This window comes from Budorcas taxicolor, chromosome 13 (genome assembly GCF_023091745.1).
Source record: "Budorcas taxicolor isolate Tak-1 chromosome 13, Takin1.1, whole genome shotgun sequence".
Classification (NCBI taxonomy): domain Eukaryota; kingdom Metazoa; phylum Chordata; class Mammalia; order Artiodactyla; family Bovidae; genus Budorcas; species Budorcas taxicolor.
This window is the reverse complement of record NC_068922.1, coordinates 75766809-75793504: the sequence shown is the minus strand read 5'-3', so window position 1 is coordinate 75793504 and position 26696 is coordinate 75766809. Positions and strand designations below refer to the sequence as shown.

The window sequence follows — 26696 nt, the reverse complement described above, 5'->3', positions numbered from 1 at the left end:
TGGCTTTGAAACTAGCAGGGCTGCTTAAGCCAGAGCTACAGCTATTGAACAAACTGCTACCATTTTAGCTTCAATACAGGAATGAGGCAGTGTTGCCAGACGCCATTTTAAGAATCCTGCATAAATAGCTTAGCTCCCGATGACTCTGCCTGTTTTAGGTGAGTGCTTATATAAAGCTGCTAACCATTCCCTCCCTCCCCGCCCCCCCATTTTTAAAGAAATTAATTGCAGATTTAGGGAAGCATGGTGTTTGGATTTTGATATTCCCTCTTTTGTGATCTGGAAGAGGAAAGATGTTTGTATCTTGGGGATGAAATATTTCTTACAGCCTGGACCAGTTTGGTATTTTGAATGAAAGTGAAAAAGCTGAAGGAAAAGTCCTTTCTACTGATTGCATGATTCTTGAATTGCTGTGTGATGGTCCTCAGCTGTAGACCCAGAGTCTTGTGCATGCTGGTTATATATTCTAAGAGGGGTTAGATATTCTTGGTTAAAAGTCAAATAGTAAGGGCACTTGGGGAGAAGAAATATCTGGGCATTGTGTTTCCAGGCAGTTTTCTATCCAAACTAGCTATTTCTCTCTTTTCTCTCTCTTTACTGGAAGTGTGGAGGGGATGGGATTCCTGGGAATTACGGACCAGCCTTGAGTCTTCAGAATTAATAATCAGAAGGCTTAAAACATCCTGGAGGTGCAGTTCATCTGCAACTTTTAATTGCTCTTTTCCAGTGCATGCAGGTTAAGTAAGCAGAGGTTTTCTTGTGCAGGCATTGGGGGAGAAATCTTTTATTCTTTCTGGGTGGGATGGGATGGTCTTGGTTGTCTGTGCAGGCGCTGGTTATTTCTTCTTTAATTGCCTGAAATGTATCAGTGTGTGAAATCCAGGGGCAAGTGACTTAGGCGCACCTGTGAGTGCAGGAGGGGATGGTGGTGGGGAGCATACAGTATATGCAACTAGCCGGTGGGGTATTTTCCTGTTGGGGTGAGAGGCTGTTGTTTGATTTTCAGCTAATTTTACTCGTTCCCTTAGCGGGCCCCTAGCCGACCTAAAAAAAAAAAAGTAATGTCAGTTTGAAACAAGGACTGCTTGTTCCATTGTTTTGGATTTAAATAATCGGGGTTGCTGGAAGCTAGCAGATATGGAAGGAAAAATGCTGTGTATTTTGTAAGACTTTAATGTGTTAATGACAAGAGTTCAACGTCTTTTCTCCAGACATAGCCTCTTTTTCTTATTTGACTGCTTTTTTGTTTTCCTCCAAATGACTGAACAGTTCTTAACCTAAACTGACTGAGATCTGTGGGGCATTCAGACAGGTACAAATCTTTTCTCCACCACCACTTTTGATGTAATATTGATATTTTTTCCCCCACCTAACAACATACTAGTACTTAACACTAAACCAAAAAAGCAAAAAAAAAAAAAAAAAAATGAGATCAGTGGTGTAGAAAAAAGGAAGTCCCTTTAGATGTGGCTATTCAAAATGACTAATTTTGCATTCTGGTCTTTGCTTTTGTAAATGAATTTTTTTTTTCCCCTTTAAATGCATAGACATTGCAGTTTCCTTTAGTCAAATACAAGTTGTGTGTGTGTGTGTGTGTGTGTGTGTGTGTGCGCGCGCGCATGCATGTGCATGTATGAGTTCCCTTTGAAAGGATGGCTTGCTGATCTGTGAAAAAGATGGTTTTCTGAAATTGTTGTCCTTCAAATCCTTGGCTAAAGCTGGTGGTGCTGTTGCTAAAGTTAGGTTTAGATTATGGTGCCCACTTTGTAATACTTGGAAAGATAAAACAGCTTAACTTTCTTTTCCCTCTTTTCTACTCCAGCATTGATTATCTTAAACTCTGCAGCAAATAGCCACCCCTTTGCTAGTTTGCATTTTCTTAGCCTCTCAGCAGCTTCCCTCCCTGAAGTATTCAGCCTCCTCTAGGCTGTTACAAGCCAAATAATTGTTCTCTTGAATGCAACCCTCCTCCGTGATCAATACACCTTTGAATGTTTTCATCACTGCAGAAATCCTTCAAGTGGGTTTCGGGGAGGCGGGGTAGGCTCTGTAAATGCATAATTGTTTCTTTTCACCACCGAACATTTTGGTTGGATACCAGATTAGCGTTTCCTCCATCACTCAAAATATGGGATCAGTTTCAAGAAGTTTAGTATTTCACATACTTCGTGCTAGAGAGGGGAACAGAATTTTAGTTGCTAGAAAGATCAAGGTTGCTCTTTGTGCTTTTGAAGCTGACCATTTTCCCCCTCTCTGAAGGGACTGCCTGGGGCTTTATGTTAAAATTTATTTCCAGTCACCCCAAGCAAGAAACCATAAGCAGCATCCATTTGACAGTCTGGGTGTGTTGCATGCAGGGGGTGTGTTTCGAAGTTGAGAATGTTTGCCCCTTAAGTTGGAAGAAAAAGTACCCGTGCTAAAATCACCTGCCACAAATCACTGTTCTATTATTGCATGTTAGTGACGTGTTTAAATTTCAGAGGCGCTGGCTTCTGACGAAAACCGCTTGTGACAACATGTCCGTTGTTTCTTTGGTGGTTTGTGTCCCAAGCTTTCCCTACAGATGCACTGTGAATGAAATTGTCAACAGGGTTCAATATCAGAGGCCTAAATGTGTTAATATTCTGGTTTAAAAGCAGACTACCTTTCTCTTTCTTCTCTTTGCTGAGACCAGTGAAGTTGGAGGCCTCCAAGTTCTTCTAACTTAATCCTGAGCTCTCATCTCTTCCTTTTTCTATCTAGTCTCATCAAACACAGAACTTTCCTAAATGCATCTCCACCTGACCCTGAGGTTCCAAGCCATTTGGGACTTCTCTTTTGTCTCATCACTGTCCCAGACCACAAAACACAGGCGGGACATTCTGATTCTTCCTGCCTCACCCAGCCTCCCTCCTGTCCTGGCTCTTCAGTCTTCCAGAAAATTTCAGCCGTCTCAATTGGAGATGCACTCATTTCTTCTTGTTGAACCACAGTCCGATGAAAATGCATCTAGAATAATTGCTCAAATTCTTATCACTTCGTTGTCAGCTGAACGTTTGGAAAGTTCCGACATCTCAAATAGTTGGCAGTTTTAAAAGCAGATCTTCCTGGCTTGGCCTGAGAAGTGTGTGTGTATCCATGGGAAAAATGGAAATGACCTGCACTTTGTTCAGCTGGGGAGCGTTCCAGCCAAGAGAGGGAGAGAAGATTCTGGTGAAGGGGCCTGGTTTTCCCTACTTCTTGTCCCAACCCCCGACTCTCAGCCTGTCTTTTAAATAATCCCTCATTCCACTTTAGTGGGGGTTGGGGGGGAAGATAATTAGTCACAGCTCAGAAGAGTGCTGAATGCTTTCTCTAAGCCATGCTTGCTGCAGAGAAGAAACATCCCAGGAGCTGGGAATGTGGGGACCCCAATCTTAATTCCTGGGCTAAATGCTGGTGGTTTGAATGTTTTGAAGCCAGGCCTTTTGCTTCTAGCATAGGCATATTTTTCTACTTTGTGATTTAATGTATGTATTTTCATGTTCCTGCCTCATCACTGCCTCATCGGGGAATTTTAAGATTTAGCAGGGAGTTCTGCAAAGATACTCTTTGCCTTGCAGAACTCAAAGAGATCAGAACTCCAGGTATCCTGAAAACCATCTCCAGCCTGAACCCAGTGTTAACAAGAAACTTAACTTACTCAGAGGCTGGGTTTTCATTGGTCCAGGGCGGTAGATTGTAACTGTGTCTCATTTAAAAAAAGCCTTTTGCATCCCCCAATAGCATGACAACTGAAATAGTCATTTGACTTCAGGAACAAACTAGTATTTAAAAAAAACCCTATAGCAATCTTAACACTTCTTTGAAATCAGATGTCGGTTTCTTTCCCCTTGCCTCTTCTAAGGATGGGGGATTGTCTTAAAAAGGTGGCTTTGTTGTTAGAACTTCTGAATAAATGCCCCCATGGGGCAAGATCTCAGTCTACCTAAAACGTGAACATAAAACGTGAACATAATTTGCTCTGTTTCAGCTTGGCTGAAGAGGAAATAAAAACCGAACAGGAGGTGGTAGAGGGCATGGATATTTCCACCCGCTCCAAAGGTAAGTAAAAACCTTGTATTATCTATTCCAGAGCAGAGGAGGAAATTGGAATTCCTTTTTCTTGTTGTTGTAGTGCAGTCAAGTGTGGCTTACGAGCCGAGGTTGCAACACTCCTCCCATTTTGAGAGGTTGGCGCCTTTGATGGATGACCCTCATTTATAGAGAAATCTCCTCCTGATTTTCTTTCCCTTGCATGTCTGGCTAGGTGTTCTGACCTGTTGGGAATTGTCCCGACAGTCAGTTTTACGTGGTGTGTGTCATGACTGAGGATGGCTGGCTAGCTCTCTGCAGGGTGACTTTTGGGAATCAATTAAATAAAGCATGTTCTAGAAGCAACTGGCATCTCCAGCCGCTTTTTGGTTTCCAATTTTAATAAAAGGTCTCTTTGGAATCATGAAGGTGGAATGAAGGTGATCCATCCATTTCTGGAAAACGGTGGTCTTGGTTAGTGAGTAAAGGAAAATGTTAGGACCTCCTGGAATTCTGGGGCCAGTGTTAGAATTTTGCAAGTCAGAGTAAACACGGGTGTGTGCTTCTGTTCAGAATCCTGTGTTAGGGCGCCTCAAAGATCTTCTAATTGCGATATTGATAACTTTTTGTTTCGTCTGTATGAGACTTACCCACGTTGCCTTAGGGGTGCTTTTAGAAGGTTGATGAAAATGCTCCTCTCCAAACTAAGTGGTTGTACCATGGTGTTGTTATGCCTTCGACAAGTCTCTGGGTACCTGTGCTGGGAGCGGTGGGAAGGGCTAGACAGAGGATGAGTACAGACTCTGCCGGAAAGAGTCCTTTCCAGCTTAAGAGCTTCACAAAATGTGGTTCCATAAAGGTGTTTGAGACAACAGAGCTTTTTGAGGATTTCTATAAGACAGCCTGTCATTCTGGGCGATGATGAGGGTTAGCTAGTGGTGGCTGTTGTTGGGTCTGGCCAGCCTGACAGGGTCTGGGCCTGGTTCAAAGAGGTGGGCAGGCTGGGCTGCCCAGGTGGGTGGTCAGTGCCTGGGGAGCAGGAAGAGGATGTTGGGAGGGAGACAAGGCCCAGTCTGAGGCCTGCTGCCCTTCCCCACAGCCCCCACCCAGCTCAGGCTAGACCAGCAGCAGAGCCACAGGGGAATCTGAACAAAAGGTGTCCGGAGACAGCTGCCGATGGGAAGCAGGTCCCAGCTCCCCTTTGTGGTCAGAATTGACTGTGGAGAAGAAACTCGAGAGAATGGGAGCTGGAGGCGGGCTCTTTGTGCTTGATCTGCGCATCACTCGGACACTTTTCTGGCTCCACTGCTCAGTTTTCTTATCTGTAAAATGGGCTGTTGGGTTAGATTCCAAGAGTCCTTCCACCTTGGGCTTCTCTTGTAAAGGTAACTCGTCCTGGCGGCATTTATGTAGGCTGTGCTTGGAGGGTCCAGGAGCCTTTTCTTAACCTGGGAAGATGTGGCAGGTTGTGTTCCCATTTTCAGATGAGGAAACTGAGGCTCCGAGTGCTAATGTCTCCCAGGTCGGAAGTGTAGGATGGGATTGGACCGAATCGAGGCTCTGATTCCAAGGAGCTGCTTCTTTCCTGAACTCTCAGGGCCTGAAAGGGCCCGGAACCCAGTCGTTTTCCAAAAGGGTCCAAACTGGGGACTGTCAGCTTGCTCAGGCCTGTCCGTCTGTGTGTGGAGACCCCACTTCTCATCTTCTTGCCAACCCCCTGGACGTTCCTGGCCCTTCACCCTATGTCTGGGCTGCCCGAGGTGTGACTGCTCTGGGATCATCACCGTCCCTCTTTCTTATCTGCCCCGCCCCATCCTCTCCCAACAGCAGCCAGGGTGATTTTGGAAAAACACATTCATGGGATCTGTCTGCTCTTGCTGAGTCCCTCCGCTGCCCTTCCAGTGCCCTCAGACTCCAGTTTGCAGTCACTGTGACCGACCTGCCTGGCCTGAGCCCTTCAGCTTCCTTCTCTTTTGTTTACCTGTGACGCTCTGTGCACCTGACCTCACTTGAGCTCCCCGCTCCTCCTCCCTGGGGGCCCTTTGCTGGGAGCACGCCACCCTGGGTCCCGCTGCCTAGTTTTCTCATCTCAGAGCCGTCTCAGACGTTGTCTCCTCAGGGAGGCCTTCGGTGGCCACCCAGCCCACGGAGCCGTTCCATCGTTTTCTGATAGGTTTTCAAAATAAACCTCATTTTAGAGCAGTTTTTAGGTTTCTGGATAAGCAGAGTGTTCCCATACTACCTCCTGCCCCCGCCCCCACACACACATAGTTACACACACCATTTCCCCTCTCTTTTTAACACCATATATTGGTCTGGCTCATATGTCACAATTAATGAATTGGTGTGCTTCATTCAGACGTCCTTAGTTTTTTCCACTAAGATCCCTTGTCTGTTCCAAGACCCCACCCAGGATCCCACATGGCATTTAAGTAACGTGTCTCCTTTAGAATCCTCTTGGCTGTGACCGTTTGTTAGATCTTCCTTGTTTTTGATGGCTTTGCTAGTTTGGCGGTATTTTGTAGGATGAGCCTCATTTGGGGATAATAATTTTCTCATGGTTGGACTGGAGTAGACTGGAATTACGGGTTTCTGAGAGGAAGGCTTTAAAGTGCCGTTTTCATCACGTCATATCAAGGGTATGTATTGTGAATATAGTTCACCTCTGGTGCTGTTGACCTTGATCACTTGGCCAAGGGGATGTTTGTCAGGTTTTTCTTCTTCCTTTTTGGAAGGAAGTCACAGTGCTCAGCCCACGTTTACAGAATGGGGAGCCATGTCCCGTCTCCTGAAGGCCAGAATATCTACATAAAGTATTTTGTGTTTTTCTGTATGGGAGATTTGTCTTGTTTTCCTCATGTGTTTGTTCAGCCATTTATCTATATCAGCAGGGACTAAACTGTTTTATACTTTGGGTTATAGTTCGGTACTACTTACTTATTTTGTTGCTCAAATTGTTCCAGCTTTGGCCACTGGGAGCATTTTCAGTTGGCTCCTTTGACATCGTTGTTGATTGATCGGTTGATTGATTGAATACTGTTTTACTGTCTGCCACTGCAGAAGTGCTCTCGGCATTTCTTAGGATGCTTTAGGCTCGTTTGGGTCTTCCCTGGTTGCTCAGCGTACAGTAGTACGCTGCCTGCACTACAGGAGCCGCAGGAGCCGCAGGTTCCATCCCCGGGTCAGGAAGATCCCTTGGAGAAGGAATTGGCCACCCACTCCAGTATTCTTGACTGGGAAATCCCATGGACAGAGGAGCCTGGTGTGGGGTCTCAAAGAGTCGCACACGACTTAGCGACTAAACCACCACCCCCGCATAGGCTCATCTTGTATGTATTTTCTGCCTAGAATTAGCCATTTCCATAAGGCCCCCTGTTATTTATTGGAGAATGGCTTTAGAAACCAAGATCTGGGTGCTGGATGTCCTCATTGCTACTGAGGGGTCTTTGCTTCTAGGTCCTTTCAGCTGACAGAGTGAAGAAACACATATGTGTATGGGAACCTACAGGTAGGCACCTCTATAAGTATTTCTGTCTGTATCTAAGTTAGATTGAGTTCGTACAGTTGTCCCTGATTCTGATCCATTACCACCTGGATCCTTCTAGCTTTCTGTCCTTACTTAATCTCTGATCTCCCACTCTCACAGTGAGAAGTGGCTCATACCATCTGCCATTCTTTACCATGTTCTGGTACATTTAAAATCGTTTTAAAAAAAAAAAGTTTGATTATTTGGCTGTACCAGATCTTAGTTGCAGCATGTAGGATCTTTAGTTGCAGGGCACGCGAACTCTTAGTTGCAGCATATGGGGTCTAGTTCTCTGACCAGGGATTGAACCCAGGCCCCCTTCATTGGAAGCGTGGAGTCCTAGCCACTGGACCACCAAGGAACTCCCCATTTACAATCTTACGTTCAGCATTCAGCTTGATGCACTTTAACACGTGTGTACACCTGTGGAACCATGGCCCAGATCAAGACAGCTGAACATTCGTGGCCTTCCAGAAGTGCTTCATGGACCTTGTCCATGATATTATACTTCTATTTGTTTGTTTGTTGATGGTCTCCTATGCTGTGTTGCAGGCCCCTTCTCTCTCCAGGGCCTGCACCACCACTGTTAACCTTTCCCTTCCGTTTGAGAGGCAGGATGGCATGGAGGTTTAAGAAAACCCACTTCTTGTGTCAGACTCCCTGAGCTTGCCTTCTGGCTGCCCTGTGCCTAGCTGGGCTGTTCTTCATGGCTCAGTTTCCCCTTGTGCATGGGGGGTGATAAGAACAGTGGGTTATGGTGCAGATTAGGATTTTAAATGGGGAGTTCCCTGGTGGTCCAGTGGCTAGGACTCCACGCTTCCAATGAAGGGGGCCTGGGTTCAATCACTGGTCAGAGAATTAGACCCTGTGTGCTGCTCGTTATGTGCAGAGCACCCAGAACAGTGCCAGGAACACGGCTAGCGCGTGGACGCGTTAACCACGATTAGAATCAGCTGAGGAGGGTGCACTTGTGTTGATAAGCCTACCAGGTGGAAGCCTTCCTCAGCAAGTTGTGCTTCTTTCCCTGCTTCCAGTCTCCAGGAAGAGGGCATGGAGGTTGTTAATGAAGAATCGTATGATCCAAAATATATAAACAGTTTGTAAAGCCCAATATCAGAAAACAAACAACCCAATCAAAAAATGGGCTGAAGACCTGAATAGACGTTTTCCCAAAGAAAACACACAGATGGCCTTTGGGCACGTGGGAAGATGCCAAGCGAAGCAAATGTCAGAGAGATGCAAAGCAAAACTTTAACAATAAGAGATCACCTCATGCCTTTCAGAATGGCCATCATCAAAGAGTACAAATAATGAGAATTGGCAGTGATAGGGGGATAAGGAAACCGTTGCTGCGTTATTGGTGGGATGGTAAATTGGTGCGGCCACTATGGAGAACAGTATGGTGATTCCTCAAAGAAACTAAACATAGAACTACCGTGGTACAGCAGTTCCACTCCTGGCTGTATACATATGTATATAAAAAAGTAATTTGAAAAGACACATGCACCCTGATATTCATAGCAGCGCTATTTACAATAGCTGAGATATGGAAGCAACCCAAGTGTCCATCAACAGAAGAGATAAAGAAGATGTGTATATACAAATGAATATTACTCAGCTATAAAAAAGAATGAAATGCTGCCTTTTGCAGCAACATGGATGGACCTAGACAATATTTGTCTTAGCAAGATAAGTCAAAGACAAGCGCTGTATGCTCTCACTTATGTGTGGAATAAATATATATGGGCAACGTAGGGGTATGGGATTAAGAGCTACAAACCACTACCTATGAAATAGATAAACAATAAGGATATGCACACAGCACAGGGAATTACAGTCACTTTGTCATAATGGGGTATAATCTGTAAAAATACTGAATTGAAATGCTATATACTTGAATTTAATATAACATGAATCAATAAAAAATTGTACTTCAATTGAAAAAAAGAGAATTGTATAGGGTAGCCCAGCGGGTATGCTTAGGACAGGCATCCTATCCTCTGAGACATTTGGACTGACTTTCTCAGGACCTTTGGAGCCTCTGTTCTGGTGGGGAATCGGGAGGAGAAGGGGTACCTGGTTTCGAGGGAGACCTTCCACTCTCCCCAGGGACTGCCTTGGATGGCTTTCCTTGTGTGGAGCCGAGCTTCCACCCTCCAGGGTCATCGGATGGCCAGGTGACTGACTGGCTTCTTCTATGTCTAGGGAACCTTTCTGATAGAACCTCTGGGGTTAGGTGAGGACGCCGCATATGCAAAGAAAGGCCTGGAGTTATGATACTGGGTTGCTGGGGCTCTGAGAGCTAAAGTTAGCCTGGTCCAAATGTGACCCCCTTGCAAAGGTGGGAGTGAAGGCTTCTCTCTCTCTGAGTCCCGATGATTCGAAATTCATGTTGTGAGGCTGTGGGCTCCGTGAACACATACTTGTTCCTCTAACCTGCTTTTCTTACAGTTTGGGAAATTCATGCTTCAGCCCCTACCCGATACCGTCCAATTGGGGTTCTTTTGTTGTGAGCAGCTTTTTTTACGGTTTGGGAAATTCATGCTTCAGCCCCTACCTGATACCGTCCGGTTGGGGTTCTTTTGTTGTGAGCAGTGGAAGCCAGGTCGGGTTCTTTGGAGCAGGGAAGGGATGGACTGGAAGGTGGATGGACTCAGTGGAGTGGCTGGAGGCCCAGCGCTGCTCTGGGGAGTGAAGCTAAATGTACAGTCTCTTCAGATCAATAGGATAGAGTCCCCAGGGAGAGTCCCTTACCTGGTGCCTTTTTTTTGCCCTTTGGCCTAGGAAGGGCTGGTACTAGACACTTGGACCCCCCAGGGTTGCCCTCACTGGGGAAGAGATAATTCCTCAAAGGAGGATGAGGACCACCAGGCATCTTGGGACACTGGCAGCATCATGCCCTCCTTGTGGGTGGAGAGGAGACCCTGAACTGTACTGGAGAAACGTGGAAGTCCTAAGAGGAATTGGCTCAGAGTTCTTTCATTCTGTTCCTGTGTAGTTTGTACGACCTTTCGGATTCTCTAACTGAATTTCAGTTTGTGCACCCTCTTCCCCCTGACACATACTCACTTATTAACTGAATAATTCCCAAGCCAGTCATTGCCATAACGCCAGCCCTGGCATTTACTGGAGCATTTTAGTTCTCAGGAGACAAAGCTTTCGCACTTTCAAGATGTCAGGTTGACATTTGTGTCCAGGGGTAATGATTAGCTGAAAGAGGCTAGAGCAAAACTCGGAAGTGCCGTCGAGGTGCCAAGTGTGTTTGCCTAGCTGCTGTTTTCCTGAGTACTCACTAGGTGTCAAGTATTAGATGTAAATTACTTCGTTTGATTCTCTTAATAATGCTGTTACAGGTGTGTTGTTATTCCCTTTTTATAGTTCAGGAAACTGAAGCTCAGAGGGATTAATGAAGTGGCCAAGTAGAGAAGAGAGGTTAGGTTTTATCTTTGATCTGAAACCTTTGTCCTTGGTCATGAGCCCCCAGGATCCTGGGTGAGATGTCCTCAGGGGCCAGCAGGTGGACCAGTGAATGTAGCTGGTATCCAGGGTTTCGGGGCCTTTGGTGGGTGGGAGACCATCTGTCCTAAAGGGGTAGGGTGCCTCCCTCTGATTGCTGAACAAAGCAGGAACAGGAATATGTCTCACTTGGTGTCACCAGCTGGGATTTTATTCCCCTCCCCGCCCGCCTCCTGTAAAAATGCCTGATTTAGAATCGTGATCCATGTAGCCCAGTTTCTGAAAGACCATGCGTGAACCCAACAGAACACATCTCTGGGTCACAAGTGGTGGGAGAGTTGTGGGTTTGCATTCTCTGCAGGAGACTGGACACAGCACAGTTCAGTGCAGGATTTTAGCCACACGATGTAGGAGTGTGGCTCCTCCAAGGATAGGAACTTAAAGTCTGAAAAGTGATGGACGCTAGGCGCTCATGGCTCCATACAAAGGCTCTCCTGTTTGGGCTGCCTGTGTCTTGATCCTGCGATGTGTGCTTTTTGCAGTAATGATTGTGGTGTGCGGATGCCAGGCTGCCAAAGCTGAAACCATTTTTAAAAAATGTCTGTGTAATGTCACCCGCGCAAGGGAACGAGCCACTTGGAAACCCTGCACAGATGCAACGGAAGCCCAAGATATTAAAATCTCGAACAGTACCATTCTTGCTGAGATTTGCCTCGGTATGAGTATGTTTTCCAAGACAGGAAGCTGGAGAATATACAATTACAGCAATTTGCTAACCAGCCCAACCTTAATTAGTACAGGATCCTCGTTCTCACTGTTGTATGTAAATTAAGCTTGTTTCACAAAGGGACTGTTTATGAGGACAGCTCTCAGACAGAGACCTTGTATCATTCTTTTTTTTTTTTTTCCCCAAGGAAACTTTAAGAAACTATAACCGTAAACACCCATTAAATCACAGTGCGAGGCTGAAGTGCTGAGAATATTTCTTTTCAAAAATGAGCATCAGTATTTTTAACTCAATTTTGGCTCTTCACATTTCCTCCAGCCCAAGAAGTGCCATCCATAGACTGTGCAGTGGAAGGAATTGATTTGCGAGTTAGATAACTACCAGATTGTTCCTCTCCCCACAAGGTCTAAAATATTCCTGCAACTCTTGAGAATTTTTGGATATGGCTTTCTGAATGAGAAACCTTCTACCTTCTCTTGGCCTGCAGAGCCTCGGTGCAATCTGCCCATGGAATCCTGTCAGCACCTTCTGTGCGATTTATCTTCGTGGTTCACTCGTGGAAAACCTTGCGTTTGCCCCAGTTTTGAAGCCTGACCTACGTTACATGTTTATGTGACTGCTGTTGTTCCAGAAGACTGTGATCTACAATGAACCATTTTCAACCTTAGTTTCAAAAGAACCATCTCTCCTTTTTCCTTCTCCCAGTGCCTCTGGAGTTAACATTCTAGGTCTGAGGCCTTTTAGAGATCCTGGCACTTTTTTTTTTCTTTTTTTGCTTGAAAGTTTCAAAGAGTAGTTATTTCACTTTGCTCCATTGGTGGAGGGCCCTTGATGATTAACTTGAGGGGAGCAAGCTTGGCAAGCCCACATCTCAGAGTTGGGGTGAGTGGGGGTGCCCCCTGCCCAATTCTGTCTTACCTTCAGCTTTCCCGGAACCCAGAGATCCAGCATTTCAAAGGGAACAGTAACAAGGTTTTTATTTTTAAAGTATTATGTTTGGCCGATTTGTGCAGCGTGTGGGATCTTAGTTCTCCGACCAGGGATCGAACCAGTGCCTTTGGTGCTGAAAACACCGTGTCCTAACCGCTGGACCACCAGGGAATTCCCAGCAACATGTTTTTTAATCCAGTCACAGAATTGTTCAGTGATCATCTTGTTGTTTATTCTTTCAGTCATGTCCAACTCTTCTGCAACCCAGTGGACTGTGGCCCGCAAGGCTCCTCTGTCCATGGGATCTCCCAGGCAGGAATACTGGAGTGCGTTGCCATTTCCTACTCCAGGGGACCTTCCCGACCCAGGGATCAGACCCTCATTTCCTGCATTGGCAGGTGGATTCTTTTACCACTGAGCTACCAGGGAAGCTTCGTTCAGTGAATCACCACGGTCTTGTTTTGGAACATTTTCATCACCCCAGTAAAAACTCCCTGACCCTTTAGCAGTAACTACCCATTCATTGCCCAGTTATCCCAGCCCCTGGTGACCACGAGCCTGCTTTCTTCCTCTCTGGATTTGCTTACCTGGATCATTTCGTATAGATGGACTCATTTAGTATGTGAACGTTCATGTCTGACTTCTTACTTGTAGATTAATGTTCTTATGCTTAGTCAGTCATGTTGTAGCACATATCACTTAAAAAAAAATTATTTGCTTATTTTAAGGCTGTGCTGAGTCTTAGTTGTGGCAAGCAACTTTGTGGCACGTGAACTTCTTAGGTGCAGCATGTGGGACCTAGTTCCCTGACCCAGGGATTGTACCCCGGCCCCTTGTGTTGGGCGCATAGAGTCTCAGCCACTGAACCACCAGGGAAGTCCCCTCACACCACTCCTCGATTCCTGTTTAGGTCTGAATAATGTTCCATCGCATTATTCCATTGTCACATTTTGTTTTATTTATCCATTTATCTGTTGATGGACTTGAGTTGTTCTTTTTTTTTTGGCTGTCATGAAGAACAGTGCCGTAAACATTCGTGGGCGAGTTTTTATGTGGGTGTATGTTTTCATTTCTCTTGAATGTGGACCTCGGAGTGTGGTTATGGGGTCATAGGGTAGCTCTGTGTTTAGCCTTTTGAGGAATGTACAGATTTTTGAACACGCGCAGGTCTTTTCCACATTTCCTTTCTTGACCCTGCGTCTTTCCTATTAGTGTTTCTCCTTTTTCTGGCCTCTCCATAGCCAAATTTGGTAAAAGGAGCGTCAGTATTTAGGTCTTGGTTTCCTTACTTCCTGCTTTGTTCTGCCAGCTCCGTGGTGGCATCCACCGAGACGCTGCCTGTTAGCAGTTCCCGCCGGGCTTCCTGTAGACTCCAGTGGGCGGTGTCAGCACTTCGTGCCCTGATCTAGCAGAGGCAGTGGACACTGCTGATTGTTCCCCTGGAACCTGCCTGTTCTTGTGCTTTTCCTCTCATTTCCCCGGCTCCTCCTCTTCTCCCCACCGCTAAGTGTTGGCGTCGCTGAGAGCTTGGTTCCTCATCTTGCCCAGCACGTTCTTTCCCTGGGTGATCTCGCCCACATCTGTGGCTTTATGACTCAGGGATATCTTACTTCCAGCCTAGATGTTTCTTGAGTTATGATGCAGAGGGCTAGCTGCCTACCTGACTGCTCGACCTGTTGGTCCTGGGTGTCTCAAACTCAACATGTCCCAAACTGATTTCACTGTCTGCCTTCCCTCCTGCTCCCCCAACAAAATACCTGCTTCTCCCCCATGGTGAATAAGCCAGGACTCTGCCAGTTGGCTATGCCAGGGATATGGGACTGAGCCTCGATTCTTGTATCCTTTTGCCCTTTTTTTGTTGCTTTCTTACAATAATACATTGTACCTATCACTCTTCTTCAGGTTATCACCGGTGAACTATACTAGTCTCTTTTTTTGGCTTCACCCAGCAGCATGTGGGATCTTAGTTCCCTCAAGCTTGCACCTCATGCATTGGAAGTGGGGCGTCTTAGCCACTCACTGGACCACCAGAAAAGTCCCTTTATTTTAACTGGGCTCCTATCTCTTAGCTGCCCTACCCTCCTGAGCTTTCTAAAAGGAACCTCTCAGCTACCACCTTCTGCTTTGAAGTCTTAAGGGCTCGCTTCTTGGTATTAGGATGAAGAGCAAAATCCTAAAACCCTTGTGTGTGAGCCTTGCCCGCTTTTCCAGCCTCCTGCCTCTGTGTGCCCCTTTCTCTCTACTCCCACCACACTGATCTTTTCAGATCCTCTGAAGGAAGGTCCTCCACTCTCTTTTTTCCTCCTAACATCCTGCCTTCCCTGGATGCTCAGGCTCCAGGTGGGGCTGGGTCCTGCCTTTTGTTTTTGTGTAGCTCGTTTTCCCCAGTGCCCGTTGTACCACCACTTGTTCCTGTTCTAGTTGGAGCACAATAAATATATCTCTTGAATGAATGAGCGTGACTTGACTTTGTCTACCAGGTGGATAGAACTCCTGGAGAAGGAAGTAAAAGCAGCCTTTCAGCTAGAGTGGATGGCTTTGTTTCTAGCATCTTCCGCGCCTGGAAATAATTACCTAAGCTCAAATTTCTTCTCTCTCTGAAATGATCGGTGGCTTGTCTGTCTTCCCCCCCCAGGGATACGGGGCTTTTTGAAATGGCCCCCTTCCCTTTGATTTCTTTCCTTCCCCAGGTATTAAGCCCACTTGTAATGGCCCCTTTTCCAAACACAAGTGCGATTGTCTTGCTTGCCTGCTTTGGGTTGCTGGTGGCTCCTGAAGATGACCCCAGCCCTGAGTTGAGATTCAAGGCCCTACTCCATCTGTGCTTTCTGGGGCTCTGGTCAGTGTCCCTGCAGAACCTGCCCCTTCTATTCAGCCTGTCTGACCTGAGTGCCTACCGGCTCCCTCCTGCTCCTCGCCGGGTCATAGGTTTGTCCATCCTTCCAGGCTGCTCTCCCTGAGGACCTGTCTTCTCCATGTCCTCAGGGACCCAGGCTCCCCTCTTGTGGAACCTTCCCTGGGGAAATTCCCTAGCAGTCTGTCAAGTGGTTAGGACTTCATGGTTTCACTGCCCGAGGGTACAAGTTCCATCCCAGGTCAGGGAACTAAGATCCTGCAAGCTGCAAGCATGGTGAAGAAAAAAGAAATCACCCCGGAAAATCCCCTAAATTGGCCAGGAAAAGGAAAAAATTGGTAATCCGCTCTGATCAGACATTCTCACACATCCTGAAGGTTGGAAAAATTTCCAACCTAGGCTGAAGGTGGCAAGTCCACAAACATTTCTAGCCCCCCGAATCATTTTGCTCTGAAGGCTACTACCAGATTCTTCCCTTAGGCACAGGTGGAGGATTCTGAAGGGGCCTGCTTGCCTGCTGAACTTCCTCCCTTGTCTGTTGTCTATTGAGCTTCTAAATCGAGGCTTGTCTGATTAGGTAGCTACTCTGTGACTGTTTCAGTTTATATTAATTGAAATAAAAATTCCTTTTTCAGTTGGACTAGTCATATTGCAAGTGCCCAATAACCACACGTGGCTAGAGGCTGTCCAGATATGTAGACAGCGCAGATATGGAATGTTGCCATCATCATAGAAAGTTCTGTTGGATGGCACTGCATTACAACTCTCAATACATTAACACGTTGTGCTGGACGTAGTAGGTGGAAACACCTAGCTACGGATTGGCTCAGCATAGAACATGCTCAAAAAATAATTCTATCGGTGTCTTAAATTTCACTTGATTAGATTCACGTGGGCTTGTTTTTTTTTTTTTTTTAAAAGATCCTCAAAGAAAGAACACAGCTATCTTCCCATCTTCTCAATTGGTATTTGTTATCCAGGCCCCTCTGAACTGCCTTTCTGCCAGGTTCTTTGGCATCTTGGTGCGCAGGCTGGGGGAAAAAGAATCCAGGATGTGCTGGGCCACCCTCTCCCCAGCCTTCAGCTTCTGTTGTTGCATTCTTTTCCCTTTGTGTCTCCTCCTGAACTGATAACAGGGACCAGGTCTTCTTATCTCTTTAAAGTGGGGCTAGCGATTTCTAGTCCTGGCCTCCCTCTTGGCTCAGTTCAGTTAGTTCAGTCGCTCAGTCGTGTCCTACTCTTTGCAACCCCATGAATAGCAGCACGCCAGGCCTCCCTGTCCATCACCAACTCCCGGAGTTCACTCAGACTCACGTCCATCGAGTCATCGATGCCATCCAGCCATCTCATCCTCTGTCGTCCCCTTCTCCTCTGCCCCCAATCCCTCCCAGCATCAGAGTCTTTTCCAATGAGTCAACTCTTCGCATGAGGTGGCCAAAGTACTGGAGTTTCAGCTTTAGCATCATTCCTTCCAAAGAAATCCCAGGGTTGATCTCCTTCAGAATGGACTGGTTGGATCTCCTTACAGTCCAAGGGACTCTCAAGAGTCTTCTCCAACACCACAGTTCAAAAGCATCAATTCTTTGGTGCTCAGCCTTCTTCACAGTCCAACTCTCACATCCATACATGACCACCGGAAAAACCATAGCCTTGACTAGACGGACCTTAGTCGGCAAAGTGATGTCTCTGCTTTTGAATATACTATCTAGGTTGGTCATAACTTTTCTTCCAAGGAGTAAGCGTCTTTTAATTTCATGGCTGCAGTCATCATCTGCAGTGATTTGGGAGCCCCCCAAAATAAAGTCTGACACTGTTTCTACTGTTTCCCCATCTATTTCCCATGAAGTGATGGGACCAGATGCCATGATCTTCGTTTTCTGAATGTTGAGCTTTAAGCCAACTTTTTCACTCTCCACTTTCACTTTCATCAAGAGGCTTTTTAGCTCCTCTTCACTTTCTGCCATAAGGGTGGTGTCATCTGCATATCTGAGGTGATTGATATTTCTCCCGGCAATCTTGATTCCAGCTTGTGTTTCTTCCAGTCCAGCGTTTCTCATGATGTACTCTGCATATAAGTTAAATAAGCAGGGTGACAATATACAGCCTTGACGCACTCCTTTTCCTATTTGGAACCAGTCTGTTGTTCCATGTCCAGTTCTAACTGTTGCTTCCTGACCTGCATACAAATTTCTCAAGAGGCAGGTTAGGTGGTCTGGTATTCCCATCTCTTTCAGAAGTTTCCACAGTTTATTGTGATCCACACAGTCAAAGGCTTTGGCATAGTCAGGTAAAGAATCTGCCTGCAATGCAGGAGACCTGGGTTCGATTCCTGGGTCAGGAAGATCCCCTGGAGAAGGAAATGGCAACCCACTCCAGTATTCTTGCCTGGAGAATCCCACAGACAGACGAGCCTGGCAGGCTACAGTCCATGGGGTCGCAAGAGCTGGACACGACTTAGTGACTAAACCAGTGATTTGTAGTAGCTGCTCAATAAATGCTTTTCGAATGAAGACTCTCTTCCAAGAAATAGAAACTAAGTAAGGGAATAAAATGGTTGATTGGATTTTCTTTGCTTTTTTAAAAAAAGTAATTTTTATTTATTTACTTTTGGCTGTGCTGGGCCTTCGTTGCTCGCGGGCTTCTCTCTGGTTGCAGAGAGTAGGGGCTACTCTCTCGCTGTGGAGTGCTGGCTTTTCTTGTTGCGAAGCACGGGCTCTAAGACACACAGACTTCAGTAGTTGTGGCTCCCAGGCTCTACAACACAGACTTAATAGTTGTGCATGGGCTTAGCTGCTCCGTGGCCTGTGGGATTCTCCGAGAGCAGGGATCAAACCCATGTCTCCCACATTGGCAGGCGGATTCTTTACCACTGAACTACCAGGGAAGCCCTGGATTTTCTCTTTTTTTTAAATCTTTTTTTTGAGTGCACCTTGCAGCATGTGGGATATTAATTCCTAGATCAGGGATGAACCCGCACCCACTGTAGCGGAGACGTGGAGTCTTAACCACTGCACTTCCAGGCAAGTCCCTGGATTTTCTTTTCAAATGGTAAAGTCAGTTCATCTCCTGGCAACAAGCTAAAGTATACAAAGAAAAAGCTCAGAAATCCTCTGCCAGGTAACTTAGTTGACAGTTTGATATGTTTTCATCTGTCCTTTGTCTTCCTGTTAGAAAAATAAAAGCAAAGGTTTACCATGTTGGGCTTGCATTGTCTCGATCTTGGCCATTTTAGCAAAGCATCCTTTATCTCTTATCCTACTATTTACCTGCTTTGCCCTTCTCTGCTCTACTCTGCCTTGAAGGGACTTTCAAGGTTACGATTAATTATCTTGACAGTTAAGAATGATGGAAACCTTGGCAAATGGGGAATTTCATGTTCCATCCTAAGGGTAGGGGAAGCAGCCTGGAGGATCGTACCATGTGGAAATGGGGACTTTTTGTGGCTGGATCTTAATTTTCTTTTTTTAAAGAGGAGCTAGTAATCTGGATTTCTTGATCAGTTTTTCCCAATTTTTAAATACCAACAACTAAAGAATCACACAGCTGTGAGGAGTAGACTGGATGCAGTCCGGAATCCTTCCGTGGGGCCATCTCCCACCCAGGCAGGGCTGTCAGTTTCCTTAGATGATTTCCTGGCCATTGCTTCCCTTCTGGATCACTGGCTCATCTCATCAGCTGTCACTTGGGCCCTGTGCCTAGTAAGACTGACCTGGTTTTGCCCTTCACCTTCTTAACCAGCCTCTAGTAACTGCCCATACCCACACAGGAACACGGGGACCATCTTTCAAACCAGGCTGCTATTTCTTGGGTTGAGACCAGACATAGTAGTAGTTGCTGAGAGTTACTTGACAAATATCTTTCCAAATCGAGACTCCCCTCAAGCTGGGTGAAAATGCTTTTATCTGAGAAGCCCAGGGGAACAGAGATGGAGACAAGAGGGCAGATTTAATTTCTCTTGTCGCACACCTGTTGAGTGGGATGGAGGGAAGACGAACTTGAGAAGCCATTTTTCACTCTCCCCTTTTGGAGGCCGAGCCCATCTTGCTGGCTTCCCATGGAAGAGTGCCCATGCGATGGGCCCCTTTTTTCGTCTTGGAGGGCCGCGCTGGACAGTCCAGGCAAGCCTTCAGGGAGGCGTGGAAAAGAGAACCTCGGTGGCCTTAAAAAGGTCTGATAAGAAAAAGGGCCAAGAATCTGGGTTAAGAGGTGTGGTGAAATGGTCATCACAGTGGGGAGTCTCCCAGCTGGGAGTTTGTTTTCCCCGGAGAAAGTCATTCTTCTTTTCTAACACTAAATCTTTCTGAAACAATAGCTCTCCCCAAGAAGAATGGAGGGAGTTAGGAAATGAGTGGCCAGAGAAAACTCTTCTGAATTTTCTGCCTTTGGTTTCTCTGTAATTGCGTTTAGCTGCTAGGCCCCATCACGTTCAAGATATAAATCCTCACTTAATCTCCTCCTTTGGGGAAAATGGGCTCTCTAGACCAGAAGCGAGAATAGCCGAGTACCTGTTGAAAAGGGAATTTCCTCCTTCAGTTTCTTTCAGACCCTGGAATGGCCAGGCTCCCTTTTGTGTAATCCTCCCTGCCCACTTCACCACGACCCTCTGGCCATCTTGGTCTCCCGGGACATATGCTTAGACCTGGGAAGAAAAACTGGAGTTTGCTGTGATCACACTTCATTTAGCTGGTCCAGGGTGTTTGGTGACTTCCTCTGAGCCACACTGGGTGTCAGGCACTGAGCTACATCAAAGAAAAACAGAAAAACTGAGATTGAGTTCGCATTCTGGAGGAGACACAATAAGCTAGCGAATCAGTAAAAAAGAGAATGTTTCGATAATTTCCAGCTAGAGATGACTTCAATGAAGGGGCGGGGTGTGGGGGCAGAAACCACTTTAAGATGGTAGAATCAGCGACGGAGACTGGGTTGGTAAGGGAAGGCTTCTCTGGGGAGGTGACTATTGAAGCCAAAAGTAGAAGTTGCCCACTATGGGAAGATTGGGCATAGAAGGTGCCAGGTGGAAGAATCAGCCAGGACAAATGAGATTGGCTCCTTTGGGGCTGTTTGTGTTTAAAAGTGAAAGTCGCTCAGTCATGTCCGACTCTTTGCGACCCTCCAGGCCAGAATTCTGGAGTGGGGGTAGCCTTTCCCTCCTCCAGGGGATTTTCCCAACCCAGGGAACACAGGTCTCCTGCATTGCAGGTGGATTCTTTGGGGATGAGCCACAAAAGAAGCTGTTTGTGGTTAGGGTTGAGTAAAAGAAAGGTGGATAAAAGTTGGGCATGGCCAGATCCCTGCGGGCATGGTGAGTGCTGATAAGATGCTGGGCGCCTGCAGTAAGCCCCTTGGCAGAGGGTTTTAAGTAGGGGACGGCTTATTTCCTTTAGGTTTGAAGAAGGCTGCTGGCAGGGGCAGGTGAATAGTCCCAGGGCTGGGATCAAGATGGTGGCCACTGTGAAGGGCGGGCCAAAGGGGAACAGGAAGGAGGAGGGTGGGCAGGGGAGGAACAGCTCTCTGCAGAGCACTTGCTGCGTGCCAGACACCACGCAGGCACTTCATGCCTCCATCCTGACCCTGCCAGGTCTGGCATTCTTCACGCATGTTGTGGATTACTAGGATTCTGAGGCCAGGGCTCTCCCAGGCTTCCTGAGTCTCACTTGAGTAGGGAGGAGAGGGCGTTAGGAGGCATCCTAGGGTGGAAGGTCACAGCGGGGCTGGGTCTGTGGGCCACCAACCTGGTGCTTCTTCTTTGATCTGGGAGGAAATCCTGAGCCCTGAGGGGATTTGAAGCTGGCTTGGTTGAACTTGTGCCAGCCTGGGAGGACTTACTATGAAAGTCTGATATTTCCCGTCAGTGAACCTTTTCAGGAACAGGCTGGGAAGGGCTCATTGGGGGGCAAATCAAGGTGAAGAGGCAAAATGATTTGGGGAAACTGGTTTGAGATTTCTGGGTTCGTGTCTTTGCCCTGGCCCGAGGTTACCTACCAGTAATAACTGGTGGTGTTTTGAGCTGTTCACTGTGCTCACAGTACCTCTTTTAATCCTAACAGTCCTTGAAGGAAGAGTCTGTAACAGTTAACAGCTGGCTTGACTAGGCACAGAGGTTAAGTCACTTGCCGAAGGATTTGGTGGCAGGGTTCGGATTTAGAACCGGTGGTATGGCTCCAAAGTCCACGTGCTGAAAAACAGTGTTGTGTTGACGTTGGCTGGCACCAAACATGCCCTTGAGTGTGAAAGTCACTCAGGCGTGTCTGACTCTTTGTGATCCCGTGGACTATACAGTCCATGGAATTCTCCAGGCCAGAATACTGGAGTGGGTAACCATTCCCTTCTCCAGGGGATCTTTCTGACCCAGAAATTGAACTGGGGTCTCCTGCATTGCAGGTGGATTCTTTTACCAGCTGAGCTACCAGGGAAGCCCCCCTGGTAAACATGCCTGTAGTGATGGAGAATTACAAGGTGGCACCCTGGACCTCAGGACAGTCAGCTGACTGATTTGGGGGAGGGGGTGGGACCCAGCTATGATGGAGCCCCAGCCTGCTGCTTTGGCCACCAGATGATTTCACCTCTCACCGATGAAATGGGTACAAAAACATCATCGTTGGACTTTACTGGTGGTCCGTTGGTTTAAGATTCTGTGCTTTAACTGCAGGGCACAGGTTTGATCCCTGGTCGGGGAAGTTCCAAATTCCGTGTGATACGGCCAAGAACCAAAGCAGAAAACCCAAACAAAAACCATCCTTACCTCATGTGATTTGGGGGAGGATTTGTAAAGTAGCTTCTTAATAAATATCAGCTGTGACTCACACAAGCCAAGTTTGAGAAAGAAAAGTGCAGAGATCTTTCCTGGTTATACTCTCTCTCCAGTGTGTTATTCACAAATTCCCGGGATTTGTCCTGCTCAGCTTTTGGTCCATCTGTAATCAGTTTCCCATTCAGTATTTCTAGGTGGAATATATTCTGTATCCATTATTTACTAGTCACTTCCTCATGGGCTTGCTTTTCTCCGGGCCTCAGTTCCTCATCAGTAAAACTGGGGGAGCCTCCGGCCCCACTGCCTCGTAGAGCTGCAGTGGGGAGGCAGTCTGTTTGCACTTGTGTCCAGAACAGGTGACACGTGGTCCACGGATGGGAGCTGTTCATACTGTTTTTCTCTGGCCGTCCTCCCAGCGGGGCAGGGCCCTTCCCTGGGTGGTTTCTCAGGGAGCCCAGATGTCTAGGAGTTTCTCAGTGACTATTTGTTGACTGACTGATCCCATTGTTTTCTTCTCTTTGAAATCTGAAGTCAGGGCTGCCAGGTGAAACATAAGGCATCATTTTCCTTCTTAATGGCTGCAGAAACCTTCGTGGGTGGTGTATTGACACGAAGTTAGACCTGCCTGGCAGCTCCCTGGAAGTCTCTTTACCGCCAGGGTTTTTCTCATCATCAGGTGCTTTTGTCATGCCCTGTCCCTGATCATTCACTGGGATGGGAGTTGACCTGAGCACGGTGGGGTGTTGAGCAGCACCGCTGGACTCAGAGTCCAGGTAGCAGCCCCCCTCTCTTTGCCTGGTTTTGACAGCCAGAAATGTCTCCAGACATTGCCAGGTGTCCCCTGAGGGGAACGGGCTGAGAACCAGTTTTTCACTGTTTCAGACACCTGAGCCCCTTAAGAGCAGCTCCTCATTAATGCCAGGGTAGGGAGAGGGTGGTGGGGGTGTGGGAGATGTTCTGAATTCCTCTTGTGTGCGGGGGGTGGGGTGGGGTGCAGACGTGGTCCCTGGCATGCACTAGGAGCCCCATAAATCTTGTTGTTATCATCCATTTCTTCCCATGGACATTTAAAAATACCTTAAATAGTTAAATACGTGACTGGGCTCAGAAAGCATTCAAAGAGGAGTTCCGTGCTGGCTGATGTTCCTGGGTGTTCCTCCAGGCCTTTGCAAACCCAGAGCCCACGCAGCTCCTATTTCTTTCACCCAGGTTCTATTTCTGGCCTTTTTTCATTTGGATTTTGTCCCACGCCAGTACATAAAGACGTGCTTCCTTCCCTGTTTCATTTTATGACAGCACGTCAGGCCCCTATGGATGACATTGGAGTTATTGCCCATCTTTGACTTTCCTCTTAAGGCGTGTTGTAGTGGCTTTGCTAATCCATGCTTCTGTACACGCTTAAGCCTGGGGACCTCCATATCCGGGTGATCTTAGGGAGTCCTTTTGACCGGGGTAATTTGAGTGACATTCTGGGCCTAACATCTTTGCTTCCCCCCCTAAAAAAGAAAAAAGGCAATGAGGTGACTAGAGGGCCTGTGCCTTCTTTGGTGTCTTCTAGAGAATTTTCTTTGTCTTCATTAAGGGGACTTACGGAGAAGCCAGACCCCGCCCAGGGTGGGTGGGGAACGTTGCCTGGTTACCACCGGGGGCAGCACCTCTTCCTTCATCTGCCGACCCTCTTCCCTGTGGCCTCTATCATCCCCCCTTTCTTCTCCAGCCCACTTTGCTACTTCAGCTGGCGGCTAGCAGTCTTTTTGTTTCGGAACTGGCCTTCTGATGCTGCAATTCCTCATTGCACTTTGAAAGCCACCCACCAGTGCCTGAGCTTTCCAGAACCTGAACCGAGTCCCTGCCGCCCGGATAAATAATGCACACGGGCTTGGGGCGCTGGGGCCAGCTCCTCCTGCGACCTTGCTCCTCTGCCAGCTGCGCTGTAAAGGCCGAGGGCAACTGGTTCCTCCACATTTTCTTTGTGGCAGTCTGGCGGGTCTTTAAAGTCCTCATCTGTGTACACACGTTGGATTGCCAGCCTTCTGGGCCTAGACCTGCTGAGGGGGGTGGGTGGGGCACAGTGAGTGGTTTTTTTCTTAGGGAGTTGGGCCCTGCCTTCCCTCGGCTGGGTAAAGCCTGAAAGAGCTTGGCATTCTGGAACCAGGAAATTCCTGTTGAGATGTTGTCGTTTTTTCCAGAGGCTTCATCCCAGCTGGGGTTGGGGGAGGGGGGACGGGGGAGGGGGGACGGGGACGGGGGAAGGAGAAAGGGCTACTTGGTTGCCATTGCCTCTAGATGTTGAAGGCTAAACCTTTGTAAATCAGCCTCTTCTTCCCTTGGTGGAAGCCATCTCTCCTCCGGCCGGGAGAGTTTGGAAGTTCATCTTTTACATATGAATGTGCCCATTAATCACCACTTCTGCATTATTGGGGGAGAGAGAGAGAGAGGAGAGAGGGAGGTGGAAAGGGAGGAGGGTGGGGGAGAGGGAGACTGAGTCTGCAGTGGGAAGATGGTTTTCTCATTCCTGGGAGAGGCGCATCAGAACTAAATTGGAAACAATTATTGAAAAAAAAAGCACCTTCAAAATGCAAGCCACCCCAACTTTCATTCCCCACCCCCACCCCCACCCTCCCTTCTGATATTCTCAGTCGGGCCAAGTAGAACCATGCAATTTGTTGTGTTTATTCACATCAGCGAAATAAATGGCTCTCTGGTGCTGGCACTGAAGATTTTCAGCTCAGCTGAGCCGCTGTCTGCCAAGGGTGATAAATGAGAGCCTGCAAGCCTGGGGGACACGGAGGCCTGTCGTGGGCCTCGGGCTGCCTGATTGCAGGGAGGCGAGGCTGTCCCGGCCCCGCCGGCCGGCCTGGGAAGCGGTGACTCTTAGCCTGCCGGCTCTGCCGCTTCCTCCTCCCCCTGGGAGAGGCCGCTGAGCATCCGGAAGCAGGAATGTGTGCCGTGTGTGAGCCTCTGTTCTCTTTTAAAGAGAGGCTAGGCCCTCCGAACGGCAGAGCTTTCTCAATGGCAGGTAAGTGCCCCGTTGGCAGGGTTACCTGCCCCTTGCTCGCTTGGATCTCAGAGGTACCCAGATTCTGGTCCAGTGACGTGTCCCCCAAGTTGAGAACGACCCGTTTGCTCATCTGCATTCCAGCCCTTCTTTCCCTGATCTGGAAGTTCACAGTCACATGTGGGAGACCTTTAAAGGAGCCCGGCTTAGGCCAGGGCGGCCTTTCCCTGGGAGGCCCAGGTCACGGCCGCGTCTTCCAGCTTTGGTGGGTCCCCGGTCCTAAGACTGTTCACCTGAGCGTTTCGGTCACTCACGTGTTCCTCGTGGCCGGGACCTGGTCCCCTCCCCGCCCCCACACTTCGGTCTAGATTCCTGTCCTTTTTGCTCCGGGCTTGGAGGAAATTCCGGGCTTTTGTTTCATTATGATGTAATGACTGGCTGGAGAGGGCCGGAAGGATTCCTGGGGAGGGAGGTCTGTTAGGGTACCTGCTCTGCGTCTTTGGGAAAGGCTCGGAAAGGATGAGCCGCGCTGGGCTCTGCTGCTCCTGGGAAAGAGCGGCGTGTGGTCACGCTGGAAGGAGGCCGTGCTGAAGGCTGGCAGCTATGGCGCCTGCTTTCGTGCTTGAGCCTCCGCAGGCCTCCGGTCTGCCCCTGCCCCTGCCTTCGCGGTGGCAGGCGGAAACCTGGTCTCTGCACGATCTGATGGACGTGAAGACATCACGTCCTGGGGTCCTTCTCGTCTCCACTTCATATAGGCTGCTATTTCCGTAACAGAATTTGTGGCCTTGATTTAATACGCTTTCTCGGAGAAATCGACTCTGTTTTTGGAGAAGGATGGAGGAGGAGGAAGATAGGGAAGAAGGGGGATGTGTGTTGCTTTTTAAAAGAACTAGCTGCTGTTTATCCAGTACTTCCTCTCTGTCTTACCAAGAGCATCTTATGAATTAACTCTGTTTAATCTGTGGATTACTCCGTGGGGTACCGCCATCTCCATCGGCCGGAAGGAAGCGTGGTGGCACAGAGAGGTTAAGGAACTTGCTTAGAGCCACACTGCACTCTCACGTGTCCCGACTGCCCTGTGTCCTGTGCCGCCCGGCCTGACTTCACTCTCGCGTGTCCCGACTGCCCTGTGTCCTGTGCCGCCCGGCCTGACTTCAGTGTAGGGGGACCAGGTTGTCCAGGTTTGCCTGAGACTGTCCATCTCCAGCCAGCTGATGGTGGGTCACCCCACCTCTGTGGCCTTCGGTGCTGGTCTGGGCCTGTTTCATTCAGCCCCTCCCTGGCCACCTCGCCATTGACAGCATCAGGGAAATTTAACACCCATAAAAACACACTACTGGGCTGGTCCTCCCCAGGAAGCGCCCTGCCTTCAGCTGGGGCCCCTTCCCTCTCTGGAGGAGACAATTCCCTGTAATTGGTGTG

The 26696-nt window shown here is 47.9% G+C and overlaps 1 protein-coding gene across 1 annotated transcript in view; it reads left to right on the top strand.

The window, feature by feature from the left end:
* ZMYND8 (zinc finger MYND-type containing 8) overlaps positions 1-26696 on the top strand; it is a 121943-nt gene that overhangs the window by 4338 nt on the left and 90909 nt on the right. Inside the window, exon 2 of the mRNA XM_052650390.1 lies at positions 3992-4062. Within this exon, the coding sequence (XP_052506350.1) occupies positions 3992-4062 (71 nt within the window). The remainder of the gene's footprint in view (positions 1-3991; positions 4063-26696) is intronic.